We start from the raw sequence: 27,581 nt of genomic DNA on the forward strand, positions 1-27,581 counted from the left end.
AAAGTCTTGAAGAACACAGGCTATACTATTATTGACATGAGTATCAAGTGATTTTACTGTACCATTTTGGAGTAATTAAATATCAAACATACGAAAAATGTTGATTCACTTTTGCATAAACCAGATTTCAGAGTCCTATAAAACCAGCAAATCAAATTGTTATCCAATTACACTAACAAAGTCTTGAAGAACACATTCTATACTATTATTGACATGAGTATCAAGTGATTTTACTGTATCATTTTGAAATAATTGGATACCAAACATGGAAAAAATGTCTATTCGGTTGTGCATAAACTACATTTCAGAGTCCTATAAAACCAGCAAATCAAATTGTTATCCAATGTCACTAATAAAGTCTTGAAAAGCACATTTCATACTATTATTGACATGAGTAACAAATGATTTTACGGTATCATTTTAGATTAATTGGATACCAAACTTAGGAAAAATGTCTATTTGGTTGTGCATAAACCACATTTCAGAGTCCTATAAAACCAGCAAATCAAATTGTTATCCAATGGCACTAACAAAGTCTTGAAGAACACATTCCATACCATTAATGACATGAGTAACAAGTGATATTACTGTATAATTTTGGAATAATTGAATACCAAACTAAGGAAAAATGTCTATTCGGTTGTGCATAAACCAGATTTCAGAGTCCTATAAAACCAGCAAATCAAATTGTTATCCAATGGCACTAACAAAGTCTTGAAAAACACATTCTATACTATTAATGTTATGAGTATCGAGTCATATTACTGTATCATTTTGGAATAATTGAATACCAAACATAGGAAAAATGTCTATTCGTTTGTGCATAAACCAAATCCTATAAAACCAGTAAATCAAATTGTTGTCTAATAAAACCAAAACAGTCTTGAAGAAAATATTCCAATCTACCAAGAACATTAGTCACAAGCGATATTACTGTGTCATTTTGGAGTAATTGGATAGCAAATTTAGGAAAAAATGCCTGTTCAGTTGTGCATAAACCAGATTTTGGAGTCCTATAAACCAGCAAATCAAATTGTTATCCAATGGAACCAAGTCCTTCTTGATAAACACATTCCATACTAGTTTTATAGGACCCCGAAATCTGGTTTATTCACAACCAAATAGACATTTTTTAAAAGTTTGGCATCTAATTCATCCAAAATCATACAGTAATATTCTTTGTTACTCATGTCATTAATAGTATGGAATGTGTTCTTCAAAACTGTCTTGGTATCATTTGATAACAATTTAATTTGCTGGTTTTATAGGACTCCGAAATCATGTTTTTCCACAACCGAATAGACATTTTTCCTGAGCTTGGTATCCAATTACTCCAAAATGATACAGTAATATCCTTTGTTACTCATGTCATTAATAGTATGGAATGTGTTCTTCAAGAATGTCTTAGTGGCATTGGATAACAATTTGATTTGCTTGTTTTATAGGACTCTGAAATCTGATTTATGCAAAAGTAAATTAACATTTTTTGTATGTTTGATATTTAATTACTCCAAAATGGTACAGTAAAATCACTTGATATATATGTTATTAATAGTATAGAATGTGTTTTCCAAGACTTTGTTAGTGCCATTGGATAACAATTTGATTTGCTGGTTTTATAGGACTCTGAAATGTGGTTTATGCACAACCGAATAGACATTTTTCCAAGTTTGGTATCCAATTAATCCAAAATGATACAGTAATATCACTTGTTACTCATGTCATTAATAGAATGGAATGTTTTCTTCAAGACTTTCTTGGTTTCATTGGATAACAATTTGATTTGAAGGTTTTATAGGACACCGAAATCTGGTTTATGCACAACCGAATATACATTTTTCCTAAGTTTGGTATTCATTTACTCCAAAATGATACTGTACAATCAGTATACATGCATGACATTAATAGTATGGAAGGTATTATTTAAGGATTTCATGTTCTGATTTAAGAAGAATTAGATTTTTTTGGTTTTATAGCACTCCAAAATCCCTTTTATACAAAACCGAATAGATAGTTTTGGTATTCAATTACTCAAAAATGATACAGTAATATCACTTCAAACATATATCTGGGATACATGAGATTAAGATCTTTAAGAATTTAGGGCTGTGATTTTATAACAATTTGATTTGCTTATTTAATAACACTCCAAACCTTTTCAAAACGTTACACTGTTCTACAGATAAGAAGTGGTCTTTCTGGTGTATATTTGTGGATTAGACCTCGTTAAATCATGTTTATTTAGGTGTAAAACTCGTTTCTGTTCCATTTTAAGTCTCTGCACGAGAAGCGCCAGTCTCCGCTCCTCCGGGTGCGCTGTGCACGCTGCTACAGTAAAACACGGTTTAGACGCGCACTCCAGTTTTCTGTGTGGATAGCGCGACCGAGCGTTTTCTAAGTGCAGATGGCGTGACCGCGGTTGATGGCCTGGGAGGTAGAAGCTGGTTCTAGCAGGAAAACTCTAGAGACAAAGTGCAGCAAGAAGATTTATTACAATAAGCACGTATGACAATTATAAATAGCGTAAATATAGTCTTTGGCTAAAGCCCCGTCGAAAGCCCAGGTCTGCAGCGTCTGAATCCTGCAGATCCTGCCGTATAGGTACGGCGGGGGCGGAGCCAATCCCCTGGGCAACCGGCGGGACCGAACTGGAGGCGGTGGGGAAGGAGGAGGGCGAAACGACAGTCGGCGTCTGCAAGCAGGGGAGAACAGGTATGAGGGAGGTCTTATAAGGACAGGTGGGAGTTGGTGATTGGCTGTGAAAAGTGTCGTGATTTCGAGTTTCCCGCTAGAACCTGCGCGGAGCTTCCAGTTCTCCTGCTTTTGTACCTCTTCCTGTTTGGCAGCAGTTGATGAAGATAGAGGATGTGCACTCTCACCTGCTTTGTGTTTACATCAGTGATGTCAGATCAGGTTGTTTTTATCCATGTGTCAGATGTAGTGTTTTAGCAAGTTTTTCACTTATTTTTTATCTTGTCCACAATCAGGTCAAATAATGACTTATAATAGCAACTTAAATTGCAAAGATATTTTTTTCAAATATACCAACACATCTTCTTTTTGTGATTTCCTCATTGACAAAATGATTCAACCCCTTAAAGATTACCACTCTCAAGACCAGAAGTTTAATCAGGTGTTTTCAATCAGGCGTTTAAAAGACCTGTATTTGTGAACAGAACCATAAGGAGCAGCAATTAAGCAGATTTAAAAGGACTTAGATACTCAGCTCCTTCCAGACAGTTAATGGTGTCTTTGCAACATGGTAAAGTCCAGGGAATGGTCAAAGAAGTTTTAAAGAGGAGGTGATTGCTCTTCATAAGTAAGGATATGAATAGAAAAAGATTTCAAGAGAAGCATTCGCAAGTTTAAACCTAAAAGCACAGTGTAAACGGTACCTGGGCTTGGCAGAAAGAGGATGCTGTTGGTGACAGCTGTCCGTTACCTAAAAACAAAAGGTGGAAGAAAATCTCCCTCTGACAGCTAAGCAACTGCGACAGGGGGAGGTACTCAGGCTTCAGCCCAGACAATAAGGTGTACACTGCAAGATGAAGGCCTCTATACCAGAACTCCTAGGTGCTCCCCTCTGCTGACTCCAAAGCATAAGAAGAGTCAGTTCCAGTATGCCAAAATCCATGTGGACAAACCACAAAGGTTTTGGGATACGGTTCTCTAGAGTGAAGAGAAAAAAAATTGGAACTCTGGACCTATGGCTCAGCGATACGTCTGGAGGAGGAAGAATGTGGCTTACATAAAAAAAAAAACACCTTGCCAACCATGAAGCATGGTGGTGGGTCAGTCATGCTCTGGGGCTGTTTCACTTCTTCAGTTACAGGGAATCTCCAACGTATGGAAGGATCCATAAATTCAGTTAACTACCAGGAGATCTTGGGTGGAAATATCATTCAGTCATTGACAAAGCTGAAGATTGGGTGACGTTGGACCCTCCAACAGCACAGTAATCCCAAGCATACCTCCAAATCTACCATGGCTTGGTTGCAGAAGAAGGGCTAGAAAATTGTAGAGTGGCCACCTCAATCACCCGACTTAAATCTCATAGAAACGTCATAGTCCACCATCTGAAATGTCCTGCCAAACAGCGAGTTGTGGGCAGCATCCTGTGGGCAGTGTCCTGTGCCCACTCATGAAGGGCTAAACGATGACCAACACAAACTGTGCAGCAACAAATGAGCCTCTGTCTCTAACTTTACATCTACAAGATGGAGCAGCTAGGTATGAGTATGTAAAAAGGTGAACAGTGAGTGAGCACAGTGTTTAAAAACTCCAGCAGCACAGCTGTGTCTGAAACACTCATAGGTTTAGTGTTCAATCGACACTCTTTAACACATTTAATTTACTGTGTATAACATAAGAGCATTTTTAAAATGTAGGCCTAACTATAAATAAAACAAAAAAAGTTAATTACAGCAGTATTGGTTAATATGCATAGAAAGGTCAAACTAGCTGTAAGTAATGTCTAAATCCTGTGAATAAAACAATGCTTTACAATTCAACAGCTGTCCGCCATGAATCTGGATGAAAATGGTAAGTCCTAAGTGTGCTGATAGCTTTACGTATGGTTAGAAAATTTGCTGTGTTTCTATCTCTTCAGCTGTGTCTGATTTTATAGGGATTTACATGTTTCTCTTTGTCTTAAATGGAGCTGTGTGTTATTTTCTGTTCTGCATCTGTCCCACAGAGGGTCTGAACGAGGTCCGTCTTGCAGTTTACCGTGCTGCCCTGAAGCTTCGCTCCCTACAGAAACTATGTCAGAGTAAGTTAAATTCTGATTGTGAAATGTCCAACTGCATTAAAAACTCAGAGAATCTGGAGAAATCCATGTTTTGTACTGTTTTGATTTTCCTCTGGAAATCACTGCATGGACTCAGGAACACATGCAAACCACAAATGTGGGTTAAAGCTGGATCTTGCATAGAAGAAGTCAGTGCTCATTTAAAACAGACTAAGGCAAAATGGAAAGCTGTTCTGAGATCAAATAAATAAAAAGGTACATTTTAAATCACTTCTCTTCTTCCACAGCTATGTCTTTGTAATATGTGCAGCATGTTGTTTAGCCCTTTATGCACTAAATTTCCTCCTGACTCCTTGAATGGTTTAATGATAGGGCTCTAGGTGGCTAAATATGCAAATCTCTTCCAAACTTACTTTGAGTAACATTGTTTTGAAAAATGTCATACATTTTCTCATGTACTTGTTACAAGGGGAGATTTTCTGCCCATCTGCTCATCACATTACCACACTTGATTAATCCGGAAACTTTAACAGGTATTTTTTTATGCAAAGTAATCTAAAAAGTACCAGTCTTTGCCTACTGAAGGGTGAGACACTCTTGCTGTGTCTCCATAAATCTGACTGGTGGTGTCGTGTGTCTATTATCTGCCTCTCATCTGTTATTGGTGGCAAAGACGGACTGGTCATAGGGAGCGCAGAATGGCCATAAGCCAATCACTGTATTACCTTTAGTCAAATATAAGCTCTACAGAAATGGAACAGTTTCTATTTATATCACAACATATTTTTGTCAGAAAAACTGTCAAAAAATATTGAATAATTCCATACAAACATTTGTAATCCTGTGCTGTGAAATCCTACAATCCTACAATACTATGTGCTATACATATTTAATATTCCTGTATTATTGTCCAGGACTGAATTAATTACAGTTGTCCACGTACACATTCTCTGAATTCAGAATTCTACAAGTTTTAAAGAATCTTAGCTTTTAAGATTACAAAACATTTTATATTTTTATACAAAAGCATACAATTGTTTTTTATACATCAGTTTTTATACGTCAGTGAGACCTTTTTGTAGTCAGTATAAACTGTATGCCCACCCTTTCTAATAAACACATATTAACTTATAGTCATGTATATATCTTAGTTTAAGTTTTTAAAACTAAAACTTATATTTCTTAGTTTTTGTGATAAAGGCAAACAACAATTTGGATTCCAACCTTTAACATTTTCACATAAAATCCTTTGCTGACACTGTTTTGAGTGAAAGAATAGAATTACTGGGGAATCACCTGTGGGCTGTGTCCATAGTAAAAGCTAATGTCGAAAGTTTTTTTTTAAATTGTTTTTACAGATTCTCACTTTTCATTTCTGTTAAAAGCAGTGTATTCTAGTTGTTGTTTTTTATAGTAATATCCACTATTCAAATGTACTAATCATGAATATTTTATATATATGAATATTTTGTGATTGATCCAAGTAATTGTTGTAATTGGTTAATCCAATTTTTTATAAATGAAATGAAGGTGAGCAGACAAAAAAAAATTGGGTTAATACTGTCTGCAATCAAATAATAGTTAATTAAAAAAATATATATATTTTTTATTAGTAATTTTTAATTAGAATTTTTATACTCTCCAAAGTTATTCTAATTTGAAATTGTTATTTATTATTTTACGTATTATTACTGTGTTTTATATTCAGTGCACTTGGTCTCGATCCGGGACCTGAGGCCGGTTCTCGATGCTGTCCGTGGTTCGGGGGAGCCCACAGTGAGTCTCTCCCAGCAGAACCTAATGCATAGTCTGGAGCAGCTCTTCCAGGATGTCCTTCAGGAAGTACCTGAGCAGGCAGTTACAGAGGCTGCTGAACAAACCACCAGACTCCTCTTCAAACTGTACGACAGGTCAGAACACAAATCCACCAGAGCTGGTTTATGAAAAGCCTGCCCAGTGCCTAGTATGTGTCTATATTGCCCAATATGCACACTTATGAAAAATTATAGACTGGATACACATTGTCTTGTTTTAAAATGATATAGAAGGAGTAAGATCACCCATTAACCATAGGCCATTGGAGTCGTGTCATAATTTTTAGGGTTATGTGTCTAAGCTGAATTTCTATATGGCCTGTATGTTTTATTCTGTGTACATTTTTTTCCTAAAACTAAGCTTAATTGATATGGGACACAACCTTAATAACGAAGCAAGGGGGAGAAAGTTTTCATTAATTTGTGGGGCCCTATGCAGTGTGTTTAATGAGCATCTAGAACAATCCAGCTCTGTGTGATTGTCACGTACTCGCTATGTTTCCCTGTGTTTTCCCCGTTTCCTAGTGTGTTTCTCCAGTAGTTTTCCGTCACGTGTGTCTAATTTGTAGCTCCGCCCCTTCCCCAGGTGTTCAGTGTTTCATGTTACTATATATAGTACCCTTTTGTCTATCGTTTATCCGTCGGTCTTTGCACCTTCCCGTGTTGTCTGTCTCGCCACGTTATAGTTATTCCTCGTTTCTTGGTTATTTGTATTTACATGCTCTTGTTTTTTTCTAGTTTGTTGTTTTTCACGTTTATTTCCTGTCACGTTTAGTTCCTGTCTGTTTCCTTGTTTATACCTGTATACATTTACGTTATTATCCCTGTATATATCTCTAGCCCTGTTTTGATATTATCTGTTTTACGTTACTCCCTGTTTGTTTGATAATGTACATATATATATATTCGTTATTCCCCTGTTTGTTTGTTTGTTTGTTTGTTTATCTGTTATTTATTATACTCTTGTTCTTACCCGCATATAAGTCCTCCTCCCGTCTGCTCTGCTTCCCCGTCTCTGCTCCCTCCGTTACAGTGATGGTATGAGTGGACCAGACACAGCAGTGTTGCTGGAGTTTTTAAACACCTTACTTTTTTCTAACTTGGGGTTGTAGTTATTATTTTAACTGTGCACATTTAAATCATGAACTATTTTCCAGTAATTGCTTTACAGCTGGCTACTGTTTGCATAAAAAAACTTATAATAATAACCCAGATTTCAGAAACTAAAAGCATCATCTTATATTTTGATTATAATTTGATATGTGATTACAACCTCACTTTTAATTTTCTTGATAAAAAATTGCATGTAATTTGTAATTTTGTTGATCAACATTTGACAACGTAAAAAACTATGATGGGAAGCAGGTTTTGTCTCATTTTGTGGAAAAAATGATTCGTTTTTTCGTTGTTTTATCAGATCTTTTAAAGAATATTTTTGCAGCTATGATTTTATTATGCTGTTTTATTTTATTCTTAAATTACATTTTTGTGATTTTGTCACCCTTACAAAAAATGCTACCCAAAAAAATACATGCTTTCCACACTTTTATTTTAAAATGTGTGAAAATTACACTGACATGCCATATATCATGAGACACAAACAAGTGCAGTCTGTCACAAGACACAAATGAGTCGCATGTCCGGTGCAGTTCACTGTGTGTGGTAATGCTTGTGGTAATGGTGTATTCCTGGGACACACGTTTCAATTATCCTGTTTAATTTCTGGAATTATACATCTGGTTATTACTACTGTAATATTCTGATGTTATATCTAAAGTTTTTTGCTGATTGTTGTAGGGAGGAGACTGGTTCTGTCCTGCTTAGATGTTTGGAGGCTGCGCTGGTTGTCCTTTCAGGAGACACTCTCTCAGCCAAGCACAGAGGTGGCACCTTTTTAATATTTACTTATATTTGCACAGAAATTCACAAACAGGATGTGGTGTGGTTGTTGTCGGGTTTAGATACACTGTATTGCAAAAAGTATTTGCCCACCCATCCAAATCATAGAATTCTGGTTCCAATCACTTTCATGGCCACAGGTGTATAAAACCAAACACCTAGGCATGCAGACATGTTTGCTTCTACAAACATTAGTGAAAAAATGGGTCACACTTTGGAGACCAGAATTTCAGTGTGGTTCCCTGAGAGGATGCCAAATCTTGTCATGAAATTTCCTCATTACTAAATATTACACAGTCAGTGATATTATAACAAAGTGTAAGCGACTGAGAATAAAATCAACTCGTTCTGTTAATGTAAAATAACAGAGTGGCGTCAGCTGATGCTGAGGTGCATAGTGTGCAAAGGTCACCAACGTTCTGCAGTCAATCTTATTAGAAGTCAAAACTTCATGTGGCCTTCAGATTAGCTCAAGAACAGTGTGTAGAGAGCTTCATGGAATGGGTTCCCATTGCTGTGCAGCTCCATCCAAGCCTAATATCCCAAAATGCAATGCAGGTGAACAGATACTTTTGGCAATATAGTGTTTGTGTATGATGAATTTTAGACTGCAGTCTTACAGTTTTCTGCTGTTTTTGTAGCTCTGTTCCAGTTGGCTGTTGGTTGCAGTGGACAGCAGGGTGGTGAGAGCAGCTCAGTCAGCCGCAGTGGCCTCAGAGTACTACTGAACAACCTCAGCCAGGTCAGACTAACTCTCAGCATGAGCTTGTGTGCAGAAGTTTTGGCTCGTCTTTGTAGGTAGCAAAGGTGGGAACAAGTCACTAAGATGCAAGTCCCATATCTGGTCACTAGTCAAGTTCCGAGTCAATACAAGCAATCCAGAATAAAGACCCATGTCAATACAAGCAATCCAAAATAAAGACCCATGTTAATACAAGCAAATCAAGAAGAAAGACCCATGTCAATACATACAAATACTTATTCAAGTCCCAAATCAATATAAGCAAATCCCAAGTCAAGTCCAAGTCATTTCAAGTGAATTCAGCCATGAGTCAATACAAGTGAAACCCAGGTAAAGTCCCAAGTCCATTCAAGTGAATCCTAAGTCAATCACAAGCCACTACATATCAATCCAGAGTCAGGTCCTGAGTCAATACAAGCAAATCCCAAGTCAAGTCCTGAGTCAATACAAGCAAATCCAGAGTAAAGTCCTGAATCAATACAAGCAAATCCAGAGTCAAGTCCTGAACCAACACAAGCAAATCCAGAGTCAGGTCCTGAATCAACACAAGCAAATCCAGAGTCAGGTCCTGAATCAGTACAAGCAAATCCAGAGTCAAGTCCTGAATCAATACAAGCAAATCCAGAGTCAGGTCATGTGACTCAAATTCACACCTCTGCTCTGTAGAATAATTATTGTCAGGCTCACAGACATTTAATATCCACTGTAATAACCCAGTTTATACGTTTATATTATAAACATAAGCAATTTATAATTATATTTAAGAGTATTGTATAACATGAGTTTTTGTCTGCTTGTTTAGGTACCAGCAGTGGTTCAGGAAAGCCATGTGTTTGGACATGTGGAGACTGCGGTCCGTTCCTGTTTTAGTGGAGTATGTTTTCCTCACTGCACATGCACAAACACACACACACACAGTTTTTTTTATTTCATTAAAACATATTGTTGCACCCAAAAGGACATGTGGGATTGCAATGTTACTCAGAAGGAAGAAAAAAAATATATTATAAATTTAGACCGAAATGAGTATAACAGTTTACATTTTCTTTGCCCTCAAAATTACTCACAGCCATTAATGTCTAAACCATGTTAGAGACCTTCTGTTTAAGAATGCCCCACAGCTGCTCAATAGGACTTAGGTCTGGAGACATGCATGGTCAGCAAGGCACCTTAACCCTAAGTTTCTTTAGCCAGGCACTGTGTGGGGTCGTTATCATGTTGGAATTTGTCTTGTTTTTCCAAAGGAGGGGATTATGCTCTGCTTCAGAATATTGCAGTAAATGTTGGCATTTAATGAACTGTAGCTTTCACAGATGGCAGCACTTATTCAGCCCCAAACCATGACACTCCTACCACCATGCTTGACAGTAAGCAAGACACACTAGCCTTTGTACGCCTTACCTGGTTGCTGCCACACACGATTGACACAATCTGAACCAAATACTGTATGTTTATCTTGGTCTCATTAGACCACAGGACATGGATCCAGTAATCCATGTCCTGTGGTCTAATGAGACCAAGATAAGGCTTTCTTGTGCATCAGCTTCAGAAGAGGATTTTTTTTACTATTACCAATGGTACCAGTGTTGAGAGTAAATCAGGTAAGGGGCACAGAGGTCTTCTGTGTTGTTGTGTTTACGCAGGTGATTTGTGCGAGTTTACAGGAGGAGCATTTCTTAAACTGGCTGCAGTCAGAACCTCGTCTGCTGCTCTGGCTCTCTACCCTCTACAGGCTCTCCGTCAGTGAGACTGTGCTGCACAGAGTCCGCTGCCACGCCTGCAAGGCCTTCCCCATCACAGGCCTCAGGTGTGTGTGTGTTTGTGTTTCCTTTCATTTTGAGTGTGTGTGTGTGTGTTAATTTTTGTTGGTGATGGACTACTGTATCACAGATTTAAAAAACAGTAATACTAGTTAATGTGTATAATTAATGATGTTAATATATAGGTCCATGTTCTGGGTGTGGTTTCTTTGCAGGTATCGCTGCTTGAAGTGTTTGAACGTGCACCTGTGCCAAACCTGTTTTCTAACCGAGACACGCACCAGAAAGCACAAACCATCCCATCCGGTTCTGGAGTACTGCACTCAGGTGTGTACAGTAAAGTACAGTATCTTGAAAAATGTCTTTTTACTTATAAAGTTATCTTATTATTAATATTTCATCCACTGTTTAATATAGCAATTTTACTATGGGACTCAGATCATGATGCCTCCACCACCATGCTTAACAGTTGGTATAGTGTTCTTAGGTATAGTTGCTTTACCTTTACTACTCCAAACACACCTTAAGGCAGTGTTTTTCAATTATAACCTGCAAGACTAGCTGCATGCTTGGAAACTGCATGATTAAGAAACAGATAAATTAAAATGTTTCTAGTAAGTAACAAGTTCGTTTTTTATTGTGAAATGTAGTGAGTAGAAGGGACAATTATTGACATTTAATACTAGATACTACAAAATTGTTGTTAAGTTGACTCCTCTTGTGGGTATTTAACATTCCTTCATCATCTGTGTCATATGTACCAGAAATAAATCATAAAAAGGCAATAAAACGTAAAACGCATTTTGTAACACAGAATTAAGAGTTAATTAAAAATTTTGAGTTTGTAACATTCATAGTTGAAGACGCAAATACAAGAGCTTTTTATTTGTGGCCACAACATAAACAAACAAAGTAGCAAAAAAAACAAAAAACAAAACTATAACAAACAAACAAAACAAATAACTAGCTTTAAAAGCAAGACGGATAAACATAAATCGACCCAACAAACTAATGAGCAAAATAAAGATAACAATCAAGAAACATGGCAGGAACAAATAAAGATGGAATTTCAAACAAACAAACACAACCAAACTAAAGAAAACCAGTATCTCAACAAGAACAAAAAAACAGGCTAGTGGATTAAACAAGCATGACAGAGAACAAAGGAAAACATGGGGTATATATACTAAGACACAGACAAGGAACACCTGGGGTAAGACAACAAGGGGGCTGGGTTACAAATTAAGGCGGGGCTAGATAGAGACAATAACATTTGCAATAATTTATGTTTAATTTATATTTTATTTACATTCTGCAAAAACAGGTTCAGATTCTATATTTCTATATTCTATATTCCCTATATTTCCAAAAACAGACAAAACAACAGTGAATGCAAAATAGTCATTCAAGGCATGATAAAATATATCCAAACATGTATGTAGTAGAAACAGCTCTTTGTGGAAAATACTGAACTCTTTTGTTGCCACTAGTGATTCCTGACATACAATTTCTGTTGTTACATTTTTAGCCCTCATGGAAGGAGTCAATGGCATCATTGGCATCCAGTGCCCGCCATGCCCTTCTGCCGCGCCGCTACACCAGGAGAGAAGCAGAAAGAAGGAGAGCACTTAGACCTGAGTCCAGCTTAGGACCACTGCACAGGTACAGAAAACAACTGTCTGCATGTTCAATTTATTCAGGCAGTCATTCTCAAATAGTTGTACAAAAAACAAATCAAGGTTGAAAATGACAGGGTGGACAAAGCAATTGACCTACAGTCAACAAGGAACAAGGAATTATTGGATGTGTTGAAGTAGTTTAGTATTTTTAACATGTAACTATTAGTTATTTAACAAATACAAATATTGTGTGGCGTGACGAGGCGGGGGAGTTGTGGGTCCGCCCCACGCCGGAGCGCCAAGCCATGTCTGTCCCAGCTGGTCCGCATGAGGACTGATTAAGCAGCCAGCTGGGACAGGTATATAAACTCAGCCTCAGCTCACTCAGGGAGGACTTGGACTGGGGAGCCGTGAGCTGAGGCCGCACGAACTCTAAAAACAAAGACTTAAAGTTATATACAGACTCTAGAGCCTCATTGGGCGTAGCTATGTTTATTTAAGTTTTTTGGGGTGTGGTGGAGGGCATTCAAAGCCTAAATAAAGGTACGTTTTGAGTTCATTTACTCCCTGTGTCGGTGTATCTCTGTGAGCTTCCTCCTTCCGGGTCACAGTGGTCACGCCCCTAACCCCAGGGGCCTACCACAATTGATAATGCCTTTATTAATCAAAACATCTTTAAAACCTTAATAAATATATAAAATAAATTTGTCTGATGTACAAATACTTTGGTGAGTAGAAATTTAGGTTATCTATACTTTACTGGAGTAAATATATTCAGGTGACTTTTTACTCCTACTCTTTACATTTTCACTCAATGTATGTATGTAGCCTAGTATGAAGATGATCCCTGCAGAGACTCGACTAAGCTTTTTAAATATCTTTACATTGTACTAAAATACATTTATTTTCAATGGGTATATATCTGGCTTAAACAAGAAGCCTATTGCATCCAAAATGTTTAAGATTAACATTTTCATATAATATTATAGTCATTTATGGCTTTTAGAAAAATGTGTTTGGGGTAGTGCACTATGGGACACTGTGGTGTGGCCTAAGCTTTTGTCCTTAATGGCATTTTTTTCTCTTATAGTACTCAAACTTTCATATATTAAGTAGTTTTGAAACCAGTATTTTTATACTTTTACTGGAGTAAAAAGCTTGAGTTAATACTTCCACTTTTACTAAAGTATTTTAAACCCTATCTATAGACTATATTTCTACCTACAAAGAAATCAATGTCAATACTTTTGAGACCTTAGTTAAAATGTAGAAAACAATATTGTGAAATGAGGGTTATCATTGCTCACTATGTGCAATATGATGTTTATTCAGAATAAATCTGAATATATAAAAATTAATTGTTATACAATGTTTGCATGAAATCCAAACAGCTATGCTGCGACACATAAAATATGATATTTATCTAAAAGTGTTCAAGAACCACTGTATTAAGGTATTGTCTCTGTTTTTAGTGCTTCTATGCCAGTGCAGCAGCAGCATCAGTTAGATGAGCCTGGAGGTTTTCTTCCTCGTCCTGATTCTACTTCTTCTCCTCCTTCTCATCATCATCCTCCTCCTCTGCAGATGGGAGTGGAGTCTAAAGCTCTGCAGACAGACGAACCCGACACACACCTTCAGGTACATCACTGTCTGCACACACCTGTAGTTCATTCTTATCTGTTTTTTTTCACTGATGTTGCTGATTCTAACCGGGTTGTTTCAGAGGAAAACATCACTTCTACAGAAAGACCTGAGCACCACCCAGAAGGCCATGCAGGACCTGCAAAGAGATAAGTGGTAAGAAGACATTTTGATTAAATATAAATATATATATTTATATATTACATAAGGGCTGTATTTGATATTTGAAGTGTGTGTGTGTGGATCCTCAGGCTGCTAGAGAGGGAGTTTCAGGTGTGGAAAGTTGCGGCGCAGTCAGAGCACGACTGTCTGGAGGACCGGTGTGCTGAGCTGGAGACCACCATGGAGGCATTGAACCATCACAACCAGCACCTAGAGGAGGAACTGGAGCGAATTCGACATGTGAGTGAAAAGAGAGAGGGAGAGAGAGAGAAAGTATGACAGGGATATATGGGGTTCAATTTAAGATGAATCTGGTGCAGTTGGGTGCAGGTGTCGAAGCTATCCGCTCCCTTTGCCACGTGTGGGGTTACCTGATTGGTTCATTTTCTAACCTGTCCACTTATGGCCACGGGCGGAAAATCTGTGCATTCTGGAAAAGTCCAGAACAGTCAGCCCTGTTCAATAAGCAAAATTTAGAGTCTAACAACTAACAACAGCAGCACTAAATCTTTAACAAAAAAAAGGGAGGGAAATGTAATTTATCTTTATCTTCTTTTTTGTATTTGCATGGTGGACTATGTGGAATATAGCATACATATAAACTGTAGGGTTGTTAGAAGGTTGAATATTATAAAGGTTGATTGATATCTTAATTAATCACAGCAGCGTTGCATTGTGTCATTTGTAAATAGACTTTTTATAGACAGGTTTAGTAAAGTTTTAAGGTATTAGGCTTATTATATAAGATAACAAAAGTGTACTATAAAATGCGTCATGGAAGCTAATTCTTACAAAGAATAGACCTAATAGGATATTAAAAGTAATGGGATCTAGGAAAAAAACTCCACATGAATGTTGACCTTTTTGATATTTTGATAACAAACCTCAGTTTAGGCTCCTCTTGTCTGTATCAAATGCTGTGATGAACCAAAGCTGGCTGATCAGTAGGATTTTAAAAATACATTTTTAATGTTTAAAAACAGGTTTAGAGTCTGGTATTCCAAACAGAATCAGACCAATAAACGAATAAACAATCACAATAGGTTAATCAAACATATTTTGGTAAGATATTTTTAGATATGACAAACAGGATGTTTTAGAATAACAATTTAATTTTCCCAGACATACGACAGTGCACAATGTGAATGTGTGTTTTCATTGATCTCATCACATATTGTAGATATATAATTAACAATAGCCCTCAGAGAGTTAGGGTGGGCCTATTTTGCACATGTTTCCACAAAGCATTTGTGCTTAGGGCACAGAAGTGTTGGCAGGTCTGCACAGAGACCCAAGACCTGTGCAGATTTCTACCTGTTAGAACCCCCATAACATGTTCAAAATTCAAGCAAACCTCAGCAGAATTAGTTTAGAAATGGATCAAACCCACCTGTTTAGGCAATTCTAAGTCCGAAAAGCAGCGTTCACATGTACTTTAACAACCAAACAAACAGAGGAACCACACCAGGAATCATTTTATTTAGACCAAAGCTGACAACTGTTAAACGTACACGAGTTGCCAGTTTATTGGTTCATCTTTAATCTATCTTGTACCCACACACTGGAAAAAAAACATAGCTTGGTCTGATTAATCTCGATTACAATAGAATTAGAATTTTGCACCAACAGCATGAATACATAGATCTAACCTGAATACACCCAACTGTGCAGACTGGTGAAGAATTTAAATAATAATAATAATAATAAACTTTATTTATATAGCACCTTTCATACATTAAAATGCAGCTCAAAGTGCTGTACATAGAAAAATGAAATCAAAATGAAAAAAATGGAAAAGGAAAAAACTGTAAAATTAAAGATAAAAAGGAACATTCAAATAAGATGTAATAGAAAACAAAATGATATAAAATAAAAATTATAAAACTGTAAAAGGACAATAATAATACAATAAAAATTACAAAAGATTGTGACTGTGAAATAAAACAATTAAAACATAAAACAAATGGATTAATTATTAAAACAAAGTTTAAAGAATTATGTCAAGCTGCTTTTTGAAACTATTTACTGATGATGCTTGTCTGATCTCAAGTGGTAAATTGTTCCATTTCTTTGGAGCATAAAAACAAAAAGCTGCTTCCCCACTTCTCTTCTTATTAACTTTTGGTAATTTAAGAAGATTGGAGGTGCTAGATCTTAAGGAACGACTGGGAACATAAAGAGACAGACAATCTGTAATATACGATGGTGCCAATCCATTTAAGGCTTTAAAAACTAATAACAGTACTTTAAAATCAATTCTAAAAGATACTGGAAGCCAATGTAATGATGCCAGAGCTGGTGTAATATGTTCTCTCTTTCGTGTTTTCGTTAAAACCCTGGCTGCCGCATTCTGAACAAGTTGCAACTTATCAATCATCTTTTGTGGTAGACCGGTGAGTAGAGAATTAGAGAATTGCAGTAATCGATTTGTGAAAACACAAAAGCGTGCGTGAGTTTCTGAGCATCAGAAAGGCTAATGAAAGGTCTAGATTAAGCAGTAGATTAAAAGCTAAAACATATGTTTTCTCCACCACACTGCAAAGAACATTCCAAAGACTGATGTGGACATTAATTCCAAAAACAGATCAGAGTAATTCTGACAGAATATTAATAAATGAACAAAGCAATATACTTAAAAACACAGAATTTACAGCATTAAAGAGACTCATCCACATGGTCGGTGCAATTATATGTTCTCACCAGTTAGGTCTTAAATCCCCAAATCCCCTAACAGACCGTCACTTTATGATAATGCTGTGTGTTTTTCCTACACAGACATTGACTCTGAACCGAAAAGAAGCTTTCTGCAGTGAAACTCAACAACACTTCCACAATCCTAACAATAAGCAGCAGAACGGAGACGACACTAGTAAGAAACAGAGGACGATATCTGAGAGTTCCGACTCCCACACTGACTCCATCACTGAGGAGGGTGAACCAGAACAAGAGGAAGAGAAGGAGAGGGAAGAGATGATGGTGGAGGAAGAGGAAGAGAAGAAGAGAATAGAGGACAATGAGACGCTTCCTGAGGATCAGGATAAAGCTCACATAGATTTAGGTCTTCAAAAAGAGGAGGAGCCTGAAGGAGAAACATTACAGGAATTCAAGGAGAAGGTGGAGCTGGAGGAGGAGGAGCTTACTATCGAAGATCCACCCTCAGACAGTTCCACTCATGAGGAGCCTGAGATGGAAAGCTCAAATGAGGAAGACGAAGGCGAGGAAGAGGAGGAGCTATGTGACTTGGTGCAGAGACTTAAGGGTGCACTCCTGCGAGCCACGCCCACAGGCAAGTGTATCTAGGAGCATGCAGACACTAAAGTTGGCCTAAATGCAAAGTGCTATGTATGGCAGTAAAGTAACACTGCTCATCACCCTGAACACACCATCCCCACTGTTCTGGGCTTCTTTCAAATGGAAAAATGAAGGAGGATGGTATAGGAAGTAAAAGAGGAAAATAGGTTGATGGATAAAATGCCAACTATGTTTAGTCATCAGATACTACTTTAAAAAATACTCACATATTATTATAATAGCAGGAATTATTCGCTGACTACAGCAAATGCATTTTTCAAGTGCCTGGAATTACCATAACAAAATAAATATTAATAATAAAAAAATAAATATAAAATAGCAATACTATTAATAATGTCCTTATAAATGCGTACCATATTTATTAGTAATATTAGTTTGGTTGTAAAAATTGGTGATTCATTTTGTGTTGTGTTAAACCCGCCCACCAGACAGCATTGTACTTGTGTTCTCAAATACCACTTTTTCTAAATGCTTATAAAATGTAACTTTTCATTTTTGAATTATGCCTCGTCTTGAGCTTTCCAATTATCTGATTACCCAAGTTCATGTTAATGTGTTGATTAGATTACTAACAAAACTCACAAACTATTCTAAAAAAATTCTGTAGTAACTGAATTATGAAATGCATGAAAACACACTTCGTTGTGTTCTAATTTAAATGTTCTCTCTCCCTTCATCGCACAGGATCTGGTGCTCATCAGAGAGAAGTGCTGTTGCAGGCGGCGGGAGTTGTCGGAGATTCTGTATCTCACCTTGTTAATTCTGTCAGATCCCTCACCTAATCAGAAAAGGTACCTGACCAACCTAAATCCAAAAGAGCTGTGGACTCAAGTCACATTTTATTATGGTAGAATTGCATTCCCCCACTACAGTCAGGAGCTGCAGTATGGACTTTTAGGCCCCATTAAAGAATTCACACATGCATGTAGACTGATGCAACAGGGTAAAATTACAGGTGTGTTGTCCGGCCCTGCTCACTTAATAAAAGCTTCTCCTGGACTAGCAATATTAAACACTGACATGCCAAAAGTAATGGGATAGCTATGTGTTGTGTGTACTGACAATATGCTACATGAGACATTACCACCCACAGTGGACAATTATCCATGTGAAGTGACAATAGTGACAACAGAAGTGACAAGAGACAGTAGTACCTGTCTCATGATATTTGGCATGCCAGTGTAACATGTTTATACTTCCAAAACAGCAAAACAAGGAAACAATTTGTTTTGTCTTAACTTCTTTATTGTTTTGTAAATGTTTCCATGGGAAAATGAGATAAATGTAAAAGGAGGTGGGCTTGTGGAGATAAGAATGGACATCAAGTGGCCTACACCAGTGAAGAGAACCTCTGAAATCTTTCCCAATTGGATAATTCCAAAGTAAAACCCCCTCCCATCAATGGCACTGGGCAGGTCCATAGCCTAGAACTGGTAACATTTCGCTTCCCCGCAGACATGACTATGAAAACAAAGATTTGAAAAAAGTTCTGAAGCTGTTTTTTTTTACCCCCCGCCCTGCCTCCCCTGGAAACATTCATTTAAAGTAATTTGAAGTTTATTCAAAAAAGACCAACATAGTCATCTTTAGCCAAGCATATAAAAGACTGCCTAATGGTAGCGTGATCGAGTCGGTTGTGCAGTTGTTATCAATTTCGCTATGGTTAGCGATCCATAGGGTCTGTGAGACTTTCCCCTTTGCATAGTAAGTAAAAGTTAACCTCTGTTTTTTTTTTTTTCTCCGTTGACATGCAATTTACCTTAAGAAGCGTGGCGGGCTGTGTGGGCTCCGCCCCAGTGCAATTACATCATGCAGCTTTCGGATTAGCTGAAAGAACATTCCGCACGGGGCAGTCCTACAAGGCCGTATAGGAAACTTATAAGAACGGGGAACAGTTATTTGACGTAACCAGGCATAAACAATTGTGTCTGTGTTTGTGCATGTATGTATGTGTGTGTGCTTGCACTAGCGGTGTAGAGTTTTTATATATTGATATGTCACATATCAATAAGTTACATATCCAAGATATTTTGTTTTGCAGTACTATATTTATTAGTAATATTAGTTTGGTTGTAAAGATTGGTGTCAGAAGTGATTCATTTTGTGTTGTGCTAAACCCCGTCCACTAGATAGCATTGTATTGTGTCTTCCAATCCCACCTTTCTGATTGCTTAAAAAAATTAACTTTTCTTTTGTTCACGTTTTTTAAGTATTTTAATACTTATTTTATACTATTTTAGTCAATGTTCCAAAAAATGTATTAAACAATCTCACAATGTATTGTCAATTGCCTTGCTTAAAATAATGCCAAGTCCTAGTGTGCACACGTGTGTTTATGTGTGTTTATGTGTATTTTGTGTGTGTGTGTTTTTACTACACCCAGACTTTAGAGTGAATGGAGCAGCTTTAGAAACTGCTGGTTGCCACATTGCCGCAATCCGTCTTCATTTGGTTTTCTCTTTTCTGGTTAATATGGCAGAAAATTCCCGCAGTACAACATGCTAGAGTTGGAAAGAAAAAGCAGTTTAAATCTGTGTTTAAGTCAAAATCCTGTCTGTCATCTCAACCTTTTATGAGTCTTTTTCATGATGAATTGGAGTCGTTAGGCATCCCAGGCTCGTTCATCAGTCCTGGAGACTGCTAGAGTCATTTGGTTGAATGCATCATATTCAATGCTCAATGGCTCATCTCTACGTCACCATTTATACAGAAAAATCTTTACCTTCTTTTTGTTTTGCATTGTTGAGATGGTGACCGACCTCCTCTGCCATGCAAAATGCCACAGCCAGGGCTGATCATGCCAAGACTGAAAACAAATCAAATGTTCAGAATGATCCGGAAAGGAAAGCGTACCTCCCACTGGTCCTCTTTAAAGTGATGGGCCGAAAGTGATGAACGAGAGCAGGGCTCTCGGGCAGGCGTTGTGTGCGTGACTTTTGGTGGAAAATTACTGACTGTTCTTTTCCTCCTTGCCGTCCCTTTCTCTTCTTTTCTTTTCTTTTTTTTTTCAAGTAACGCTAACTGGCTGTTAGCAGCAGGAGAGGGCACAGTCCAGCAGGTAGCTCGCTGTCAGAAACCGGGGGAATCCGCAAGGCAAGGCTGCAGTCTCCAGTTCTCTTCTAGATAGCACTGGCATTTGGATCGTATCGTCTTTTCTTGACGTTTCTTGGTGGTGTGGGCAGGGAGGGGCAAAAGATACAGGAGTTAGTAAAGGCAATGCCAGAACCATCAACATACACCAGTACCGTCCTACAGGGACACTGAACAACTCAACCTCAGCAACCCAGCAACAACCATCTTCATATAAAACATACTTACATAAAGTATAATATAAGTACTTGTATATAATCCTATTTGAGCTAGATTAGAGAAACTGCAGAGGTACAGCAATATAAATTATTACAGACGAGATCTGTCATTTGAATCCTGTATGAATCTAACAAAATCCGTTAATAGCTACGAATAAATGCTTTACAGTGCTGTGAAAAAAAACACCTTCCTCCTTTTTATAATTCTCAAACAAAACTGAAACATTTACATACTTTTATATCACATCTGTAAAACAAATTAAGCTATTTTAAAAGATTTAACCAAATTTCTCCCCAGTTTATTCAATTCCAGTTCCCACTCACTAGTTACAACTCCCTACCACAAGATGATACCAGGTCTAATAGGGTAAAGATTAATGCTTCTAATCTATAAACAGGGAAACAAACCAGCAGTTTTCTAATAATAGAATAACATGTTCCCACACAAAGAGAACATGGCACATTGTGCTTCCCACACTCTGGCTGCTGAAGGCAAGCAGAAGCAAATATATAATAAATATATAAATAAATATGCCCCAGTAGTTAAAACTGACAGTGAATGTCAGTGCTTTTCTGTAAACATGAGCCAATCAAAGAAGTGTGTTCCACCACTTTGGCACCCCACTTTTTTGGGGACTTTATCGCAAGGTAATGACTCCCACTGGGATTTGATGATGTCTTTCAACTTAAGAAATGTTGTTTTAATCTTTTTTTATCCTGAAATACAATTTTTATGGCAATTTATTTTAAGTGTGGATGATTTGTATCATTTATACTTGGTCGCTATATAAATGATAATAATAATAATTTTAAAAAATCTTGTATATTATTGCATTTTACTCAAAGATTGAAAGTCATTCACTTTGTCAAATATGCAATAATAGTTAAACATTTTCACAGCACTGTTTGTCTTTATTTATTGTAAGATTGTGTTTAGAAGGTTTTGCGCACTGTGCTTTTGCATGTTGCAACACAAAAATACACTTAATGAAAAGACTGTGAACATGCACACAAGTACACAAAACCAAATCAATTGTGCCCTGGTATTAACAGCAAAATTAATGCAGTCTACTTTGGATGAATTCTTGGGTTTGAGACTCTGTAGAGACCTGTCACGATAACTATACCCATTGTCCAAGAAATAACTGCAATAAATTATGTTATAAGATGTTTAACATGTTATACCACTCCTACAATGATAATACTGTAACACAATAATGATAAAATAATAATTATATCATTTTAAAGAGTGATGAAATTTAGCTAATTTAAAATATTTAGACATCCTTTGAGTTTCCTTCACATTGCGCGTATGGAAATTGTGGAAATGCTCTTACTTTGACTATTACACATACATTACACATCTATCATATTCAGGAATTATCCATATGCAGTAATTATCCAATATGATCTTACCTGTTTGCTTAATTAAATCCATTTTTTAATTTGTTTTATAGTGTCACTTAAAAAATTACCCTTAAGGTCAAAAAATATTATTATGTTCATGTCCATATATTGTACAATAACATGCAATTATACGCTAATGTATTTATTGTGACAGGCCTAGTAGAGTAGAATTTACACTGATAAGTCAAAACATTATAATCACTCGCAGATAAAGTGCTGATTCCTGATGCTGTTACAATGGTGGACATCAGGGTCTAGGATATATCTTAGAATGTAGTTGAACAGTGGGTTTTGTAGTTGATGTGCAGGATGAGAGTGAAATTAAGTGGATTGGAGCACCTCTGAATGGGGAGCAAAGGGGGCACCCAGTCAGCAGTGTTGAGTATCTGCTAATAGTGGTCCAATAACTGACAGACAAATCACAAATCAGCAACAGGCTATTTTGACTGGTCTACTGACACCCACATTGCAGAAGTTTTGTAGAGTAGACAGTTTTGGCCACTTTTGGAGGGTTAACATCATAATATGAATCATCCAAACAAATCATACTACTGAACCATCTACAATAATTTCAATTCAAACAAGTGTCTCTTGTAATTTTATTTAATTTTTTTATATTAAGTTAAATGGTTTCTAATATTAGTGGACCAGAGACATCAGTTCAAATATTTAAGAGGTCTGTAAACCAGCTTATATGTTTTAACTAAAAATGCTTTTGTCCTTATATTTTACGTAAAGTTGAAGGAGTTGCATTGCTATGATTTTAAATGTATAGGATTTTAGTAACACATATATATTACAGTGGTCCAAATAGGAACTGATAATATATCCTTGGGCAACTTTTATCTGCTGTGTGAATGTAGCTAAAGAGGTCTAACATCATAATTAGCAAGCAATCATAATGTTTAAGCTTATAAGTGTATTTTGTATCCAGTTTGAATCAGCCAAACAAATCTGTTACAAATCTCACACTACTGAACCTTCTAAAACAGTGCTCAAGCCTCAATACTGATTTAAAGGATTCAATGTGCATTTTTTTCAAAGTTTTTTTTTTTCTCAAACTGTTTTTACAACCTAATGTGCTGTCTAATATTATTGGAACAGAGATCAGTTTACATTTATGAGATCTTTTATCTCATTATTCCACCACTGAACTGTTCACTGCTGTTGCCCATTTTCCCTTAAAAGTAAAAGTCGCCTTATTTCTGATTTGGCCGTTTAAACCGAAATCAGAATTGATAATACTGAATCCAACTTTTTACAATTTTTTACAACTGAATTTGTTCAATTTGTAAGCTCGATGAGTCATCAGTCCAAAAATGTATATATCGTTTACATCTATATATCTATACCTATTACCTCACTATTTCCCCACTGAAACCCTTACACACCACTCTCTTCCATTTTCAACTCACTTGCGTTTTCCCTTTAACTCATAGCCTTTTTTTGTTCTCCTATATATAAAAGTTAGACTTCAGTACAACACTGAATCAAATCCTTCAGAAATCTCATTACTGAACCTCTTCAAACTAATCTAATCCAAGTCAAACAGTGCTTTAGCATCAGTAGTGATTTAAAGGATCCAACAACTTTATATGTTTATTCGTTTTTTTTTTTTTAAAGCTTTGTTTTTAAAGTTTTTTTCACAATGTAGTTTGCTTAAATTTTAAGATAAATGCTTAGTTTGACGTTGATGGGTTGCCTCGGGTATAAGCAGTTCTCCTTCACAGAGCGTGAGTGAGTGTGAGTTAAAAAGACAAGGAGAGATGTGGTAAAACAACATTACCTCCTGGGAGAGAACACCAACAACAACAAAAAAACAGGGAAAAAACAGTCTACAACACCGAGGATCGCACAGGATGTCACACCCACAAACACGAACGACGACGATGCCACCAGGAACGACAAGAAAGGCAACAAGTACAACAAAACTGACAGGGGTGGGGTTAGACACAATCTCCCTGTAGTGTGGCTTGATGTGGGGCATCCCAGCAGTTTAACATGCACCTGTCCATAGAGAGGTTAGGCAGGAGACGCCACTTATCGTTGAGTGTGGGGGGGAAGCATGCAGGTGCAGTGCAGCGCAGTGTGTCTGTACCAGGTCTCAGTGAAGCAGGCAGTAAAGGCAGCAGTGTCGGGCGAGTCCGGGTGGGGGGTGAGGGGTCTTGCTCTGTTCTAGGTTTTCTGGGGCCCCAGGGCCTTCCGGGAGGTAAAGAGGGCGTGGCAGCCAGCCATGGTACAAAGGCTGCCTACAACACAACCTCCACCCCTCTTCGCTCATACTCTCACCCTTTCAGACAACGGAGGGGGGATTGAGAGAGAGATCACGGCGAGGAGATCGAGTAAGAAAGTCGTCATCCCCTTCCCCTCAAAATTAGAAAATGATAAAAAAGGAGAAAAACAAAACAAAAAGAAAAACAACCAAACCCATACAACCCAGGAAAACCTTCCCCTCCCGCCCAAATGAGGTGAGCTCAGCCTTGGTGCAATGCTCTGGATAGCTAGCATCCTCTTTTAGCTTAGCTTTAGCATCCTGTGCCTTATTGGTGCCAGTCCGCATGCACAAACCCTCAGTGGCCTCAGTCAAGATGCTATGTGCAGACCAGCATGCTGAAGTGAGCTAAGTCTTCCTAAGACCAATCAATGTGAAATATAAGCTTAGGCTATGCTAACTAGTTAGTTAGTTAGAAAACCCCTTGTTGCACTCCCTGAATCACAAATAGAAGTTTTTTTCCTGCTGAAAAAAACAGCATGGCCAGCTTGAGCTGCTCACTCTGGTTAAGCTGGTTGACCAGCTAAGTTCCTGACCAGTATAGGATACGTTTTTGTTTGATTTTGAGGGTGTAGTTGGTCTACAAGAATAATTAACCTGACCAAGCTAGATAACCAGCATGACCAAGTTAGATAACCAGCATGACCAACATAACCAAAATCAAATGCTACATTTACTATGCTGGTCAATAGCTGGTTTACCAGTATAGGGTTTGTTTTTGTCTGAATGACCAACTTCCAGCTGAAAAGGATTGGTTGTCCTACAACTCTGGTTTTACAAACTGCGCTATTATGCAGCTTCACTGAATAATAGGGTTGTAGGACAACCCATTTGTTTACCTTCATTCTGAACTTGAATTGATATTGTGCTAAAAAAGTTACAACCAAACTCGCTGATCACAAGGACATCACCGATGTGCAGCCTTCCTGAGCTGTGCAGGAATTCTGCTCAACAGAACCATGAAATCACCAACCCTCTTGGCACAAACGAGGACTAAGAATAATGCAGTCTTTAGTGATAGGTGCTTTACATTGATCAGGTCTAAAGTATCAAAAGATGTGCAAATGTTCATTCAAAGTGGAGGAAGGTAACCCTCTGTCAAAAAAGCTTTGCACTCTGAATTGTTTTATCACAGTTAAGGGAAACACAGGCTTTAAAAGGCGCTTCCGTTGAGGAGCAAAGCTATGGCTTCTAACTCTAAAATATTTATACGATGTGTCTGGTGCGCACCCCACCGCCCTTTTGCTATGCACCCTTCACAAACCGCTCCCCAACCCATGAGGGAAGCATCTGTTTTTATAACAATTCAGAGAATCACCAGGCCCATCGAAGTGCCGACATGGAAAATCGTTGGGCCGGTTTAATGTAATACAGTAACGTGGCACTGGGTTCTTTGAAGAGGTCTCATATGTAGTAAGCACAGATGCACTGCTGATGTAAACAGGCCGAACAGCACCATTACTTTGTGGATATTGACAGTCTACCTTTTTGGTATATTCAAAGTATATCTGTCTTGAGAGAGAGGTGGGCACGTAGTAAAAGCAAATTCAGGTTGAGACCCAAAAAAATTGTACTCTACCAAGACCCTAAAAAGTAGTACTTTGCAGAGGCACAGGGAAACCCCAGTGGTCAGATAAATCTGCGATAAAACTCTTACTGGTCGGATCACACCTTTTTCAAGGTGCACTTTGGAAGAAAGGGAGGCACAGTGACTCAATGCGCTCCTTAGCTTTTTTGGCAAAGTGAAACACATAGAAAGTGTGCTTGGTGTCAATGGCAAGGGGCTCTGTGACACTGATAAGTTTTGTGTATACACAACATTGGGAGGCATTTTGCCCCTGCCTCCATTAAGGATGTTGGGGTTGAGCGGCAGAAGGGGTGGCGGCTCTACCTCTGGAAGGTGGGGCCACTTCTCTCTGGGGGCTAATTTGGTCTTTCTTGCTGCCACGATGAGCTCCATGATTCAGGAAAGATGCTAAGCTGGCGTAGTTCTTGGATGTTGAAGTCCTTTTGCTTTTTTTCTAATCTGTAGATGATATCTTGGACCACTGGTCCAAACAACCCATTTACAGTAACATTAGGCTGCAGGTTCTTCTCCCTCTAGTTTATCTGATTGTTGATGTTGAACGTCCTCCGGAATAGAGGACAATAAAATCCCTGAAGGCTGTAAGGGAGGAATCTGACCACAAAACAGCAGGCTCCAGTAGCACTGTACTGCTTGGAGTTTACTGAGACTTTTTTTTCTCATGTCTGAACAGCTCGACTCTGTGACAAAGAGTTGGCAGAGGTAAGCTGATACAGTGCATGATGAAAAAGGGGCCGGCTAGCTCAGTTTTGGCGTGCCCCCGACCCAAACACTCGATGCAGGCGGTCCAAATCGTGGCCTTTCTTTTTAGGGTTCACGTTGTGCTAAACCACTTTCAGATATCAAGTTTGCATGTGCTGAGGGTGGCAAAGCTGACCCAAAACACAACCAGTAAAAGATAAGATAGAAAATAGCAAACATAAGGTGCTGGAAGTTCAGCTGAATAAGCAAGAACACCATTATCAACTACGCAGTGCAATGTCCCCTGTGGAAAAAAAGCGGAAGGAGTTTTCTCCAGGGTCATGGACCAATCTGTGCCTGTTTAGGACAAAGATGTCACTTGAGTGGTGGAATTTTTTTTTTTTTTTTAAATATTATTCAGTGTTTCTGCCCGAAGACGAAGGAGCATAATAGCACAGTAAGAACTTGAGTTCAAAATGAAGTAAAACTGGTCTTGAGCTGGATTTTTCAGCAGGAATACCATAAACACATTCTATGGCTTTAAAATTCCCAATTCTTATTTTCTTAAAAGAGCAGAGATTTGTTAAAACCCACTGGCTTACTTACAGTAATAGGATGGCATGAAATCA

General features: G+C 37.8%; 2 protein-coding genes across 7 annotated transcripts in view; one reads left to right on the forward strand and one right to left on the reverse strand.

Moving 5' to 3' along the window:
* The first annotated feature begins 2,742 nt into the window (after positions 1-2,742).
* Positions 2,743-19,591, forward strand: dytn (dystrotelin). Of its 2 annotated transcripts, XM_022675274.2 has the most exons (14): positions 2,743-4,542; positions 4,697-4,771; positions 6,459-6,660; positions 8,362-8,447; positions 9,105-9,205; positions 10,008-10,079; positions 10,849-11,012; positions 11,181-11,292; positions 12,494-12,627; positions 14,057-14,222; positions 14,308-14,381; positions 14,477-14,627; positions 17,163-17,673; positions 18,384-19,591. In XM_022675274.2, exons 1-14 carry the CDS (start codon positions 4,524-4,526, stop codon positions 18,479-18,481), a joined length of 1,965 nt encoding a protein of 654 aa, XP_022530995.2. In that variant the 5' UTR covers positions 2,743-4,523; the 3' UTR covers positions 18,482-19,591. The 2 variants fall into 2 exon arrangements, with proteins under 2 accessions (XP_022530995.2, XP_049335295.1); XM_049479338.1 differs by lacking the exons at positions 2,743-4,542; positions 8,362-8,447 and having other exon boundaries at positions 4,700-4,771.
* adam23a (ADAM metallopeptidase domain 23a) overlaps positions 19,409-27,581 on the reverse strand; it is a 39,654-nt gene continuing 31,481 nt past the window's right edge. For 3 of the 5 annotated variants that reach the window (XM_049479335.1, XM_049479334.1, XM_049479336.1), the window contains one exon: positions 19,409-20,864. In XM_049479335.1, coding sequence (XP_049335292.1) covers positions 20,819-20,864 — 46 coding nt within the window. In that variant the 3' untranslated portion in view covers positions 19,409-20,818. Of the gene's footprint in view, positions 24,705-27,581 lie in introns of all 5 variants that reach the window. The other 2 variants (XR_007439156.1, XM_049479337.1) reach the window with 2 other exon arrangements.

Source organism: Astyanax mexicanus, chromosome 5 (assembly GCF_023375975.1).
Source record: "Astyanax mexicanus isolate ESR-SI-001 chromosome 5, AstMex3_surface, whole genome shotgun sequence".
In the NCBI taxonomy this organism is placed as follows: Eukaryota; Metazoa; Chordata; class Actinopteri; order Characiformes; family Acestrorhamphidae; genus Astyanax; species Astyanax mexicanus.

Excerpts from the sequence above, each read along its gene's own strand:
- dytn (XM_022675274.2), top strand. Across the intron at positions 6,661-8,361 it reads CTCTTCAAACTGTACGACAG|GGAGGAGACTGGTTCTGTCC; the intron begins GTCAGAACACAA and ends TGATTGTTGTAG. Across the intron at positions 11,013-11,180 it reads TTCCCCATCACAGGCCTCAG|GTATCGCTGCTTGAAGTGTT; the intron begins GTGTGTGTGTGT and ends GTTTCTTTGCAG.